At 41.0% G+C, this 15352-nt stretch overlaps 1 protein-coding gene across 5 annotated transcripts in view; it reads right to left on the reverse strand.

The window, feature by feature from the left end:
* Positions 1 to 864: 864 nt before the first annotated feature.
* Positions 865 to 15352, reverse strand: part of myo9a (myosin 9a) — a 76733-nt gene continuing 62245 nt past the window's right edge. For 3 of the 5 annotated variants that reach the window (XM_031899125.1, XM_002934550.5, XM_012966872.3), the window contains 12 exons: positions 14059 to 14106; positions 13650 to 13761; positions 13201 to 13262; positions 11398 to 11590; positions 10261 to 10389; positions 9860 to 9965; positions 9592 to 9723; positions 8813 to 8936; positions 8623 to 8676; positions 3486 to 3676; positions 2747 to 2889; positions 865 to 2231 (listed from right to left, as the gene is read on the reverse strand). In XM_031899125.1, coding sequence (XP_031754985.1) covers positions 1813 to 2231; positions 2747 to 2889; positions 3486 to 3676; positions 8623 to 8676; positions 8813 to 8936; positions 9592 to 9723; positions 9860 to 9965; positions 10261 to 10389; positions 11398 to 11590; positions 13201 to 13262; positions 13650 to 13761; positions 14059 to 14106 — 1713 coding nt within the window. In that variant the 3' untranslated portion in view covers positions 865 to 1812. Of the gene's footprint in view, positions 2232 to 2746; positions 2890 to 3485; positions 3677 to 8622; positions 8677 to 8812; positions 8937 to 9591; positions 9724 to 9859; positions 9966 to 10260; positions 10390 to 11397; positions 11591 to 13200; positions 13263 to 13611; positions 13762 to 14058; positions 14107 to 15352 lie in introns of those variants that run through there. The other 2 variants (XM_012966871.3, XR_001924227.2) reach the window with 2 other exon arrangements.

Consider the following 15352-nt stretch of genomic DNA (forward strand, 5'->3'; position numbering starts at 1 on the left):
GTGCAGCATAATGTAAAGGTGGCCACACACGTGGCGATCTGACGATGTTTCGTCAGATCCGCCACACACCGTCAGGGCTGAAACAGCAGATAAGGAGGTAGAAACAATAGGATTTCTACCTCCTTCTGCTGATTCAGCCCTGATGGCAGATTTTGCTCAGGCGCCTTCTATGGCGCCCGATCAAAATTTTCTAACCTGGCCGTTCAGCGAGTCGACCGATATCAGCAGCTTCCTGCTATATCGGTCGACTCACCGACTTGCCATACACGCACCGAATATCGTAAGAAAAGAGGTTTCATCCGATATTATCGGTGCGTGTATGGCCAGCTTAAGTGTAACTGGGTGTATTTACATAGACCTTTCTGATAAAGCTTACATGGTTTTAACCTTTCCTTCTCCTGTAAGATAAGATGAAAGATGGCTTAAAACATGAGATCTGGTCAGCAGCAGAATTCTACATTCTTCCATGAAGCGACTGCACAGACAGATATATTAGATAGAAGGATATCTCTTTCTAGAAGCTAACAAGTGGTTAAATCAATGCATTAATTAACTCAAGGTATTAATACTCTTAGTACAGTATTGATCAGGGATGATATTTTGGAGTCCAAGAGAAAGGTTGTTTTCTGTATAAAATAGAGGCTGATTCAAAAGGAGTTTGAAATGATTTGGGCATCCATGTGATATACTGCGGTAACATCTTAGGCAAACATAAGCACAATGCAACACAATTCCCAAACCCTTTGGTTTGACTTCCCATGGGGCTATTTAACTTAAAGGGTCAAAATGACACAAACTTTACATAAAGGCAAAATCTCCAGTGCCATTTGACTGAGCAATAAATCAACGCACGCCTAAACACTGTAACATTCTGCAGCTTTTGTTGTTTAATAAGCTGGGTTTGCTCTCAATGAGATGGGATTTACAGCTGAAAATATTAAACAGATTGTACTGAATACATACATACAACAGCTTTCCCTCCCACCAGTCTGGAGTAATATTTGCACCTAGTTTTTTTCTCCCAGATACAAAACATTTACATTCAGTCTGGAAGGATTCTGCCCCTTTTAAGGCTCAGCAGGCTTATGTGAGGGTAAATGTGATACTAGAAGGGGCAATGCAGTGAGGCAGCTGTTTCATCCCTATTTCTGTCCCACAGAGCTCCACTGAGTCCTGATCTGGTCCATGTAATAGAAGTCATATGTCTCTAAAGTGGGTGCCAATATCTCGTCATCCCTTGGCATGGACCTCTGTGTGGCCTGGACAGTACAGTGTGCATCCATTAACAGATCCCTGGAATGTGCTCACACAGTGGTCAGAAGTTCCCTTGGGTTCTGTCGAAACATCTCAGGGGCAAAGAACCAAGGGGGGGGGGGGGGGGGGTTGCATCTCCTCACCTAGAGGAATGTTTAATGTAGTCTTCACCCTTCCATAGCGTTGCGTCCACAGTGCAGATGCTGTTTTAAATTAAAAGGGACTGGTTTATTTATACAGGGCTTACAAACCACAAATAAAATTATTATTATTAATAATAATAATATAGTTATATTTATAATAAAAGCCTCTCTGACAAAATCATTAGCATTAGGAGAGGGTGGGTAACAGAATCCCATGAAAAGTAGTGGAGTCAGCTTGTTAAACACAAGTTTCCTGGTGCTCAGTTTGAGCTGGGTGTGCATGCCAAGCATTCTGTAGCTTGTGACTGTGCGCGACTGAGGCACAAGGCTAAAGCTATGATGTAGGGCACAGAGCTTGGCAAGACAGGGGTATGGCGTTTGGCAGGCGGTCTTAGGGAAGGGTTTGAAGTTTTCTTCACACCATAAACTCGTTGCTCCCAAACAAAACGATAGATTGTGAGCTGCCATCTGGTCCCAGAATTTTATGCTCACCACCATCTGGGGTGTCCCTGGGTTTTTGTGGGGATTGCTTGGCACTTTTCAGTTTCTGCCGTCCTTTCTCTGGATTAAAAGTCCCACGACTAGTGAAATGTAAAGGTGCACCAGGATCCTGAGCACTGGCTGGTGCTGACTCTCGGCTGTCCCCCTGTGCTCTGTAGAAAGGGTGCAAATGGAACCTCTTTCTGCCTAGTTGGGGTAAGCAGGATGAGGCCGTTGGAGAGGAGAGGTTGCGATCTCTGGTATCTGTGCTTTGCATGTCCCTTTTGGCCTGTCTCCTGGCTCGGGTTAACTCAGAACGAGAACCTTTTCCAGAACTCAGTCCTAAGCTTTTATCTGCACACAAAGGACAAAAAGGAGAGTGAGAACAAATAAACGACACAAGGAAATACAGAAGTGAAAATAAAAATGATGTCTAGTGGGGGCAGTGGTGGGTTATCTTTTGTCCTCACTGGATACATCTTTTTATATGTGCCACTGAGCACTTCCTTCCAAATTCGCACTCGATAAATTAATTGTGGGGGTCAATAACTATGGGCAGGGGCAAAGTGCCCAAAACAGGCGCTATCTTCAGTCATGAAAAAAAACTCATGTCAGGCACATTGACCTACATTCCCTAAGTGAATACAGCACTGACTGCGTTCAGGGCACAGGACCTGGGTAGTATCTCTGAGTTATTCTATGACCGATAGGACTTTACTAAACCCTGTGCTGCAGTCAGAAAGGTGGGATCCACAATATACCCCAGCCAAGCATTTGCACATGAATGTAATTTAATAATAGTCCAAAAGTCTGCAACATGTCTAGATCACCATAATAAGTAGACAAAAGAAAATTACATGGCCACATACCTGTCCTGATGGACACAGCCCCCTCAGATTCACAATTCAGATTTTCTGAGCTGTCTGCAGTTCCCAGTGATGCCTCCGACTCCAGGGTCTCGTCATCTGAAGCTCGGGGCTCCAGTGCCAGCATCTCATAGGCCAGCTCTTCCCTAGCAATGAAAAATGGAGCCTTAAAAACTGAAGCAGTTTATAAAACCCATTTTCTTACCCCTGAGGTATAAGTACCAAGGCAGCCAAGTGCAGCGTATTATTTCACAACCCTTGTATGAACTCTTAGGGCTCTGGCACACGGGGAGATTAGTCGCCCGCGACAAATCTCCCTTGTCACGGGCGAAAAATCTCCCCGAATTACCATCCCACCGGCGAAAATGTGTGCCAGAGCCTTAGGGGCAGATTTATTGAAGTGTTCAAATAAGAGATTTTTAGAAGCATATTTATCAAATGGTGAACTCCAAATTTCACCCCTTCATAAGTACGCTTCTAAAAATCCCATAGGCACCACAGGCCAAATAAACTGATGGCAGGTAGAACACAGTGGGACGAGCCTAAGCCCCAGCAGGATCAGGGTCAATTGGGATTCTTCCTGGTACCCATGATGCTGGGTGCCCTATTGGAACTTTTGTGTTGTTGCTGTCTTGTGCCTTTTCTTTAACTGTGCATTTCCCAATGCTCTCCTTATCCTAATCTCACCAGAGCCACTTTCTCCTAATTTTATAATATAGCACTGGGAGTACACCATACTTACTTTTCCTTTTGTAAAGTCTCAATCTGTTGGGCCAAGATTCTCTCTTCCTGTTGCATAGCAGCCTCCTTCTGCTCTGGGGATTCCTCCTCTGAGGGGATGCTAGACAAGCTGTGATCACCTGCTGCATCTGTAGCCGCAGTGGAGAGTCCAGATATCACTGGGCTTAGTCCAGGCCGGAGACGTCCTTTCCCCTGCACAGAATGAGCAGTGTTAATACGCACACTGGCACCACATGAACCATCCAGCTGGGAAACAGGATTAGTATTGCTTCAACATCCAGTGTCATACAAATGGCAGGCCTCTCAGACAGGCAAATAGCATTTAATTGCAGGGCAAAGCGTTAAGTAATCACCTCTTTGTTACTCCCCACAGGGGTACAGGAATGTATTTTTGATGTATAAAATTTAAATCCACTATAAGCACAAACCTAGGATAGCTGATTCTTTGAAAATAGAATTCATTTGTGCTCTTTAATGTTAAAGAAAACAAAAAAAAATACAATACAAAAAGAGCATACCTTTAAATACTTTCCATTTTATATAAGCATTACTATGTGTACAGGATATCTTGCATACTCATTTCATACAGTTTTTATACAAATATGTGCACTGTGGCAGCTCCTGCACCTTTTTAAATGCAGATACTCAGAGAGGAGAGGATGTTCATGTACAAACTATGCCCTCATATTTCTAATTAATCTAATTAATCTTAAGGAACTCTAATTATAGGGTTTTTTTTGTCCATATATATATATATATACAACAATTAGCAAAGGATCCGCACTCACAGGACTTACGTGCAGAAAGTAGAGTCTTTTATTGAGCAAGCAAAAAAACGACGTTTCGGCTGTGGCTACAGCCTTTCTCAAAGTTACACATACAGAATACTAGAACCCTTACAGTGTGTGTCGGGAAAAATTAAATCAGCGTGATGTACACCAATTGGTGCAGGTAAAACAGAGGCGTGACGTAACCCCAAAGTGACAAATGGTCAGTAAATAAAGTGCAAAAACAAAACAAGATATACATCAAGAAAATAAACAATAAACAACGAAACCAAAGCAATAAAGTTAATATAAATAAAATTAACCCGATCATGTACCAGATCTGTGTGAAGCCACAGCCGAAACGTCAGTTTTTTGTTTGCTTAATAAAAGACTCTGCACGTCCTGTGAGTGCGGATCCTTCGCCAATTGTTGTCTATACTATCTACCTTATGGACTGCACCCAGGCACCTTCATTCTCCTTATCGTGAGTGCCAATATATATATGCCTGACCGAACCAAATCTGAACCCTTAAAGGAGAATGCAAGTCAAAATTTAAAAAGCATACTGCCCAATAGTCCTCCTATTGTTTAGTAAAAACGCCACACTTTTGGCTCACCTAATCAAATATTTACTCAGTCACACTTACTTCACATTTTCTAGAACAGGCAGCCATCTCTAAAAAGGTATTCTCCCTTCCTTTCCCTCCTTGCTTCATACTGCACATGTGTTTCATTACCTCCCCCCCTCCCCTCTGGCAGATCCGCTTCTGATTGGCTGGTGGGCATGTGTAGCTCAGAACAGGAGACAGGATAAAGTTACACACATGCTCAGAGAATAGGAAGCTGCCGCTGGCAGCCTACAGGAAGGGGAGAGAGATTTCAGTGATGTCACTGTAGTCTTCACACTGCTGTAGGCTGCCAGCACCATATCTCAGAGAAGCAAGCAGGGATCTGGGAATTTAGATATGCAGTAAGTACTTAAAAAGAATGCCTTTAGACTATTAAGAATATTAACCTTTCATTGTCCTTTAAAACCATGTGAATTTTGATCACACGAAAAAGGAAATTTTTCATTTTTTTCTGCATGCGTAGTGCGAAGTTCTTTTTATACCTTTCTTACCCTAATTAATATATGCAATCTAGGGTTCTGATTTGGTTCAGGATTCAGACTAATCTTCTATGAAAGATTTGGGATTTGGCCGAATCCCAAAACAAAGGATTCGGCGCATCCCTAATTGCTTCCAATACAGAACAACAACAACAACATGACAAGCAATCTGTACATTAAAGGGACAATACATTTAAAAATCAAATTCACAGATATATGTGTCAGTGTTTTGGTGCAGTAAACAAGTGGCACTTATCCTGCACAATGGCCCTGGGCCTGCAATGGAGACATCTGAGCACTCCCCAATACAAGGAATGTGTGCTTCCTCATTCAATTTGAGTGTAAGCTCCACAGAGTAGGGAGCTCACATGGCACTTAATATAAATAAAATTATACATATATTCACTGGTTATTGTATCTACAATGCTTTTGTGTAGCAGCATCTATTCAGTCCATATTTATTTATTTATTTTTTTAAACTCTACAACGTTGTGCAAGTGCCGTCTGGCCACCTCTCCTTCCCTGTTGCAGCTAGGTGACGGGATGTGTACAGCGCAATGCAACTGCTGTAACCATTCCATAAGAAGCAATTTTACATCCGGTTTGCAACAAGTCTAATGACCCATACCAACTAATCAACTGTTTGCTTTCAAATAGGTAACAAGCAAGTGCTATCTGATGATTGGTTGCTGTTTAATACTAGACTTGGCACAAACCTTTGTGACATTTCTTACATTTACCTGTTGGACCTCAAACAAAAAGGTTGTGCAGGAAACATTTGTTTTGCCACAGTCTAGGAATATTTCCATATATATCTGTGAATGGAGCGTAAGGACTCTGGCACACGAGATCGTGCTGCGCGTATGCCATCCCATCGGTGGGATGTCATATCGGGGAGATTATTATGAAAATGTAAATCGCCGGTGGGATGGCATACGCGGCGGCACGATTTGCGGAATTCGCCGGTGGGATGTCATATCAGGGAGATTAGTCGCCCGCAACAAGGGAGATTTGTCGCGGGCGACTAATCTCCCCGTGTACCAAGGCCCTAAAGGTGGCCATACACACTACAATTATGACCTTTCCCACAACCATCGGTTGTAGAAAAGCTTGTTTGTCCACTATACTAACATTAAGAGATGAATTGTTAGATATGCAGTTAAAACCAAAGGAATTCTTTACACCTATCTGACGAGGTGTAAAGGTTCCTGAACAGATATCCAAAGGTTTTACAGATAGCGCTCACCTTATCTCCCACCGTACATGCACCGATTATTGTATGAAACGTATATTGGTGCGTGTATGGCCACCTTCAGACTGTATCGACATAAGTTAGAGATCTGATTGCCCTTTAACTACTCACCAACCTGCATTGCAATTCTCAAAAATGCCACACATAACAAAACAATCATTAAAAAGAAAACAAACAATAATTATAAGAAGGGTCTGCACCCTAAATCTTATAATTAGCACAATACAGTAAACAAACATATTAGATACGTAATCAAATACCAAATGATGTAACAGGAAACATTTGCTAAATGCATAGCAAGTACACACACAAGGTATGTGCATACAGAATGGACTGGAACATGCACTTGCTTGGTACATGAGATCTGACTGGGGTTAATGAGATCTGAATGGATATACAGGTGCCTTTATCACAGGAACATTAAAGACTAAAGGATACTAACAGAATGCAAAATTGTTCACCCTGCTCTTCCTAACACTTTTACAATATTTTTTTTGCTATATAATATGAAGAATGTGTAACAGGAGTGCCCCCTGCTGTTTTCTCCAGGCAAGGCCAAGCAGAACAGCAACATCTTAATTTACTACAGCAGGAAGCATGTCCGACTCTGCCCAGTTCTACCACTCCTGTCACACTGAGCAACAGGACTGAGCAGAGAAGCATCATCACTTACTTTCTGCAGCTATTTGTCTATCCATCACCAAACAGAATAGCAGGCAGGGGGAACTCTTGTTTCACATTTATGATATTATTAGTGTAAAAACAGCTAAACTCATGAAATCTAAAAATAAAATGAATAATGCAAAAAGCAAAAGATCTTGGAAACGCATTGTGAGCAATTTAGGTTATATGAGTGGTATATGTTCAGGCAAGTGATATGAGTGTAATGGTACACATTTAAAATCTTGTAAATGAAAAGGCCAGAGCCACAGCAGTGTGTTTCAATGGGATTCATTTTTAGTGAAGTTTGTAAAATTGATTAAAAAGAAAAAAAAAAAAAGGAATAAGACTGCCCATGGCAGCTATGTTCCTAAAAATAAATAGTTATGTAAGTTTGTAATAAGTGGATGAGAATGTGTAGTTAGGTGAGAAGAGAAATCACGCAGGGTACGGGTGCTTAGCACTGGGCGCAGAATGCTCAGAAAGTGGGCAGAGTGATGGCATCTCATATGCTGGGGTAAGGCAATGGTGTTTCTTTGTGTAGAATTATTATGTAAAGTGCTGCTTCAGCTACAGAAATAGAATGTGTATAGAAAAAAAGTTTAGGGTCACAACATAACATGTTGTGAGAGAGGCAGATTTATGCTGGAAAGAGGTAAAATAAATGCATATTTATAAAGCTGTGCATTTCTCCTTATGCATGCTTTGACTCTGCCCACAATCATCCCTATAATCATCCATTAAAAAGGGCTATTTTCTTTTGACTCACTTGTTTATACGGTTTATACTGTTTATACTAGGGATGCACCAAACCAATCCACTTCAATGGATTTGGCCGAATACCAAACCGAATTAGGATCTAGAGGTTAAAGGGTTAAAAATCGCCTTTAATCAACTTAGGGGGAAAAAAATTTCCCCCCTTAACATTTAACCCTTCTGAATGCTAATTTGGATTCAGTTTGGCCAGGACTGTGGATTCGGCCGAAACCTAACCCTGACAAAGAAGGCAAAATCCTAGCCGAATGTGTATACTAAGGAAGAATGGCTGTGAATATAATAAAAAGGCAGCAATGATAAAGTTCATTTTTAAAAAACAGCATTTTTATGCTGCCTCTCATGCTGGAAATTTACAGATATACCATTGCTGAAAACCTATACACAGCTTGATAAATACACTGGATTTCACACTGCAATATCTGCCTTTCTAATGGCACCGTGTGTTGTATTTGATGGCAGGGCCAGGGAATATACAGGCAGTGAAGGTGTGGACAAGCAGATTGAACAGACTATGTGAATAAGGAAAAGGGACAGGATGAATAAATGGGAGACAGCCTGATGTTAATATACATACCGGAAGGGAGCTGCGATTTATGCTCATAAATCTAACTGCAATTAGTACGGGTTTCTGGATTAGAAAAGGAGATGAAAGGAAAGCAGAAGGTTAGAGGAAAGAGAGCAGCACAAGGGTGAGGTGAAGGAGCACAAGTGTGTCAGTTAGTGTGGCCAACTTCTGCCTATGCAAACACCTCTGGACAACTCACCATGGACCTGCGGATAAGGGATAGTCGGCTCTTTGCTTTATTCTCAGCAAACTCCAAGCTGTTTATATCCTTTAGACGAGCTCTGTATTTGTTCATTTGCTCCACCACAATCAGCTCAACACAGCTGCAAGAGACAGGCATCCATCAGTAAGGCGCTTACACCCATGGAACAGGACAGGACAGCATTAGGCAATTACAGAGCAATGAGAGAGTAAATAGTAAGCATTATATGGAATAGAAGAGGAGGACTATGGGTGTGAAGAGCAATAAGAGGTCTCTCAAAAACACACATTAATCAAATGGGAGATGGAGAGGGCGTTACATACAACGAAAGCAACATGAGTGGGGAAGGGCAAGGACAGGCAATAGGTGCCTCTGCAGCTGCAACAGAACATCTTAATGTCTCCTAGCCATCATGACAGGCAGCTGCAGGAATCTAATTGTGTCACAAGATATGGCTAAATTGCACAAAACCTAAACAGACCATTGAAACAAGCAATATCTGTTTGACAAAGTGACCAACTCATATTTAGTCATTATTCCCACTACTGCTGAACAGTCTACTAACTCCCACACTGTGTATGGGTAAAATACATATCAAGCAAGTGTTATGTAAAAGGACAAGCTATAATGTGGTGGAGTAAAGGGCAATTAAGTGAATGCCAGAGAAACTGTGCAACATATCCCTTCCCCAGGCTATGCACAGTGTAAACAGATGGAAGTATGTTGCACCATATAGCTGTAAGAATAATGTACACAGTAAGCCTGTGGGTACTCACGCAGTTGTCTTTCCAATGTCCTGCACACTTTGCAGTGGGTCTGTTGTGTCTGGACACCGAAGAATACATGGGGCAAACACAATGGCTAACGCGTTGGCAGACATGCGATTGGTCTCTTCTTGTTGTGCAATCCTAAAAGCACCAAAAATAAAGGGCAGGTTAGTTAGTACATGATTTTTGTCACATATCCTAATGGTGTTTAGGATTACAATACTCTAAAGAGCTGGCACCACTGTAGCCATATTCATGTAAAGGAAGCAGTAATCACCTGACCAAGTGGAAGATGAGTCTCTCCAATGTTATGAGGTGTGTCCGGGAGAGCTGGTCTACCACAGAATAAACTCCTCGAACTGTTTCTTTTCTTTCCCCCAGCCCTGTAGAAACAAAATCATGACTGAAAAGCTTAGAAGCTTTACTGATGGAAGAATATGGGATTTACACTAAATAAGTGGGGGCACATGATTATGGACTACCACACTATACATTATACTAAATGTAATCTAAAAAAAGTAAACTACCCCTTTAAGTTAAATGCGCATTCAAATCTGGGAACATGGATTTTAGTTCTGTTATATACAGATATAGGACGGTCCCGTTGTGAGTGGGGAGAAGAAAAGTTGGAATCCCAAATGTTAGGGTATTACTGAAGCAAGAAGTAAAATAAATTACCCATGGATCTGAGGAATTCTTCATATAGTTCAAAGGTCATGAGAGGATTGGGCAGCTCCCTTAGCCACTGCTTGAACACACTGGCAATAACATGGATATTATAATCATCCAGATTTACATTTTCAATATCTGCAAGAAACAAAAGAGGCTGGGTAAGGGAACAGGTCAAGGAACAAGCAGAACACAACAAATAAGGGCTTGTGTACGCCCGCAGATGAAACTGTGTCCGATTTGTGATGAAACACATGTGCAATTGCGTCAAGAGCCTATAAATGCAATATAATAAAGTGTTATATACTCACAGGAACAGGAAGAGATATATGTTTCTGGACAGTAAAATTTAAAGATGTGGAAGCTCCAGATCCAGAGTAGGTCTGGGGTGATTTGTCCCCTGAATTTGGCATTGGAGCCAAAAAACATTTTCCGCAGACATAAGTGTACTTTTTTTTTTAATTTTACAAGTGAAGTTTTTGAATTGGACAAGAAAAATTAATAGTTTGTTTTTCACTAAGCATCATGGGTAAAAAGGAGGTGAGCACTGTTGACCCCTCCTCTTCCTGTGGGTATATTTCATTTGATTGTATTTCTATCTATAGAGTTAGAAAGAGCAAGGCCCAAAATGTTGCCTTAGTTAAGGCCAGGTATCCCCAACCTTTCTTACTCGTGAGCCACAGTCAAACATAAAAACACTTGGAGAGCAACACAAGCATTATAAAAGTTCATGGAGGTGCCAAATAAGGGCTAACATTGGCTATTAGGCAGCCTCTATGCACACTATCAGCTTACAGGGGGCTTTATTTGGTAGTAAATCTTGTTTTTATTCAGCCAAAACTTGCCCCCAAGTCAGGAATTCAAAAATAACTACCTGGTTTGGGGGGCACTGAGAGCAACATCCAAGGGGTTGGTGAGCAACATGTTGCCCCTGAGCCACTGGTTGGGGATCACTGGCTTAGGAACTCAAGTTTTCACTTTTACGAAATAGTGCTGAGTGCTGCTGTTTTCACTGATCTATATTACTGCACCCAGGCAGAGAGTACTCTGTGTACCTGAGCCAGTGAAGAGCCTTTTACCATTGTGTAGCACACTACAACTTATTCTAGGAAACTAAATGGTAGGATTTACAGACTTTTCCCCCACCTGTGTCTAAACTTTGCCTTAGTTCACGGATTTTATTGGTAGAGCCCGGCTTCCTATATATTCCCTCTGTATACAGTCCATGCATCTCAATATAACTGATCAGCTTCTCCAGCAACACAGGCACCAGGCGCTCCTCATTAGTAAGGCGCGACAAGTCCACTCCAAATTGCCGAGTTGAAAGCTCAGAGTCATTCTGGGTAAGGACAGAAGAACAAAACCGACATTAAAAATGAAATAGAAAATGCTTAAAAGGAAGGGAAAGAAAAAAGAATAAAGTGAATAGCAAAACCAATGAGAAATATAGTAAATGAACAAAGATAAAACTAGAAGGCACAAATTTTAGAATAAATTCAGTAGGCACCCTACATAACCCTTGCTGAGATCAACCACTTAAATACTATGACACACTGGGCAAATGATTAAAGGCTAACCCAGAACTGGGTCTTCGTATGTATTTTGTCTCTGCATCTTCTTTTTGTCTCTGCAAATGTCAGGAGATTTCCGCTGATTATAATGATTTTTGCTAATGAGAAAAGTCTCAGACAAAGAGCACAGGCATTTTGAGTATTATTGACTGAAACCATTATTCACAACTTTTTGATGCAGTGTTAAACAGGCAGATAGGCCATAGATTAATATGCCCACACACATGCACTCTATACTTCCTCTGTGCACTGATTTGTTGGTTCCACCTTCTTATATACAAAGATGAAAAGTGCAATGTGCAGAATGCTCTGGAGCCTTAAAGGGGCACAGGTACAGGGCTTTCTTAGTGGTTTAAGACACTGCACTTGCTGGAAAACCCACACTGATGTTCATGCAATGTGCCTTTATTGGCAAAATGGCTGCAACACTTGCACCAGGATTGACAAATAAGGGTTTGTTTACTAAAATATTGTTTAGTTGCTACTAGCAAACTATCAGCAATTATCTGTAGCAGTTGATTACAAGTGAGATAATCAAAGCAAAAATCTGCCAAGGATAGCTGCACTGGGGCAATTTATTAGCTAAGAGATAAGGTAGCTTCAGGTGCATAATTTGCAAGGCTTGCAATTAAACTGTTACACTGTTGGTAAAAAATATTGTAAATTGTACCTATGAACAAATGCACACTGAACCACGTTAGTAAATAAACTTTTATATGGTAAAGTGATATAGAAATATGGAGTCATAAAGTTCCATCCTTATGCAACTAACTGTTCCCCAGTAAAGCAGCTTATTCTTTCATCCAGCACCAGTGGATGCCAGACTGCTGCCTACATATCTCATAAGCTCACTGCTTGCTGCCCAACAACCACTGCTGCAAAATGGAGACAGCAATCCATTAGATAAAGATGGCATTTTCTGGCTAACTGCATCAATTTAACACAGAAGTGAAAAGCTTGGGCCTCTGTAATGCATGTTCATACAGGTATAATAATGATAATATTATTTTATTGTTCTGGTGCAATTAATCCAGGAGATGATAATATGGCTTAACACTTTGCTATTCCTGGAAATATAACTGGAATACATTTAAAGTAACTAACATACCCTTAATGTGAGCTAAGATATTCTCTTAGAGTAATATAGACCAATATAAAACCAGCAAAGTGCTGAGACTGAAGAAACTGAAACTTTATATTGATTAACAGACATGATACCCAACATCAGAGGACAAAGCTAATAGAAAGCACTACTTAGCAGGTTCCATTACAGTCTCCATGATAGGTATAAAGTAACATGAGAAGCATGCAGGATGAGAGGGCAGCGCTTACATACAAAAATATAAAACTGACAACAGATATCCACTCTATTTCTCACCTTTTTATTGCACGCTACATTGATCAGGGAACAGCATTTCTTGTGACAGGCGTATCGGCACACTGAAATACAGCATTGTTTGATGAGAAGTTGCACAAAATCACAACTGTGTGTATGTGAACAATTTGTGACAGGTAGTTCAACACTAGCAGGTACAGTAGCAAGCTCTCAAGAGACAACACAACCATATTGTACTGAGTGACTCAATATAAATATAGACATACATGTTGGAGCATGACATTTTGACTAAAAAAGTTAGTATCTGCACTTAATAATCCACTGCAACCAATTAGCAACTTGCTTTGGTTATAGAACTACAAGTTGCTATATATGTTACTCTATGTTAGTCAATAAGCTGTTATATGGGTAGAATTCACACACTGAACCCAATATTTTGTAGATATGCACTACCACAAAATGAACTGCTTCTATGTCAAGGTCAGTCATACATTTGCAGACAGCAGCTCGATCCATGATCCAGATGAGTGAGGAGCAGTACTCGCAGTATGTTGGAATGTTGTACTGGGTGATTTTAAATATGTGACCATTATGTTCTTCTACCTGTAAAAGGCAAAGGATAGCAGAGAAAGCTTAGGAGACAGAGCAAAATTGCAGGAAAAAGAAGCAGTCAAGGAAGATAAGGATTCAGCTGGACTGTGCAGGTACAGGAACAGAGGAAATGAGTGAAGGTTTGTGCATGAAGAGGCAAAGAAGTGTGCTAGAAGTCTTTATAGAGAAGGGGGGAGCAAAGTGATAGGGTTTTTATGTGTTTTCTTGTTTGTCACAAGAATGGGAAACATGCTGTTAGGGTGTGGGCAGAGTGGTAGATAAAGAGATTACACTGGCAGGTAAACTTACAATGTCAGAGTCCTTTTTCCTCCTCTTTTTACGTTCTGTCTTTTGGATCTTGAAATAAGAAACAAAATAATGTAAGCAAATTATATCAGGTACTGCGATTCTCCTATTGTTGGGTCTCACTGCCATAATCCCTACAAGATGCTCCAGGTTTTTTAGTATTTCTCACTAAAGGCAGATTCCCAAATGCTAATCACCTCCCATTTCCACTGATCTAATGGTCCATCAAATGAAAAAACCTTGCTTGCCAGGCAGGCCCAGACTGGCAATCTGTAGATTCTAGCAAATACCAAAGGGGCACAAGTGAGATGCCATAGACAGTCACTCTTTAGTGGGCTGATCCGAGCTGATTGGGCCTCTATGTACTTAGATTGCCAAGGCCATTTCTGAGCCCCAGTCCTGGCCTGCTGCCAGGGATGGTGCAACATTTCCAGGGTAGTTTCCGTATCTGGCAGAGGAAAAAGGGCAATGCTTATCACTACATGTGTCTATTATAATGTATAGGCTAAGAGCCCACTGCAGTATTTAATACTCTATAGTTTCCTTGTGGCATACTGCATATGGGATATATGTATAACTTTATTTATAAAGCGCCACAAGGGTATGCAGCGCTGTACAATCTTACAGAATACAAAATTACACACAGGGAGGACAAGTGATATAATAAATAAATACAGTAAATATATATATATATATATATATATATAAGTGCCATGTGGTATGAGGCACAGTGGGAAGGAGGTCCCTGCCCCGTAGAGCTTACAATCTAAGTTTAATATCACCTGCATGTACTTTCCATCTAGTATTTGGTGGTGATCCTGGTCTCTGGATGCCTGACCAGACATCATCATATAACTCAGCACAAATAAGAATGGCACTCAAGTCAGTGAGTCTGTGGCGTAATGAAAGTGTGTAAATCCCTTAAATAAAGTTGTTCCTGCTGCTGCTAATAAGACATGGTGGAACTGCCTAATGTCCACTGAGCCTAACAGGTTTTTTTTTTTCATTTGTAGCACTACAGTATTTGGGTGTGAGGCTGTCAACAGTTCTGAACATGCCACTTCACAATTCTAATTTTTTAAACCGTAAAATTATTGCTAAAACAGAGGCATTTAATGCTCCATAAAGTTGGACCAAAGTTAGAAAACAGAGCAAACCTGGAAACCTAGAAGTCTGTAATCCAGATCACAAGTGCCCTTCATTACACCCAGTGGTATTTTGCGTGTAAATCTGCTCTCTACGCCAGCAGGGAGCGGGGATTTATTGGTGAGTGGGTGGGGGGATGCATCAGGGCAGG

The sequence above is a fragment of the Xenopus tropicalis genome, chromosome 3, assembly GCF_000004195.4.
Source record: "Xenopus tropicalis strain Nigerian chromosome 3, UCB_Xtro_10.0, whole genome shotgun sequence".
Classification (NCBI taxonomy): Eukaryota; Metazoa; Chordata; class Amphibia; order Anura; family Pipidae; genus Xenopus; species Xenopus tropicalis.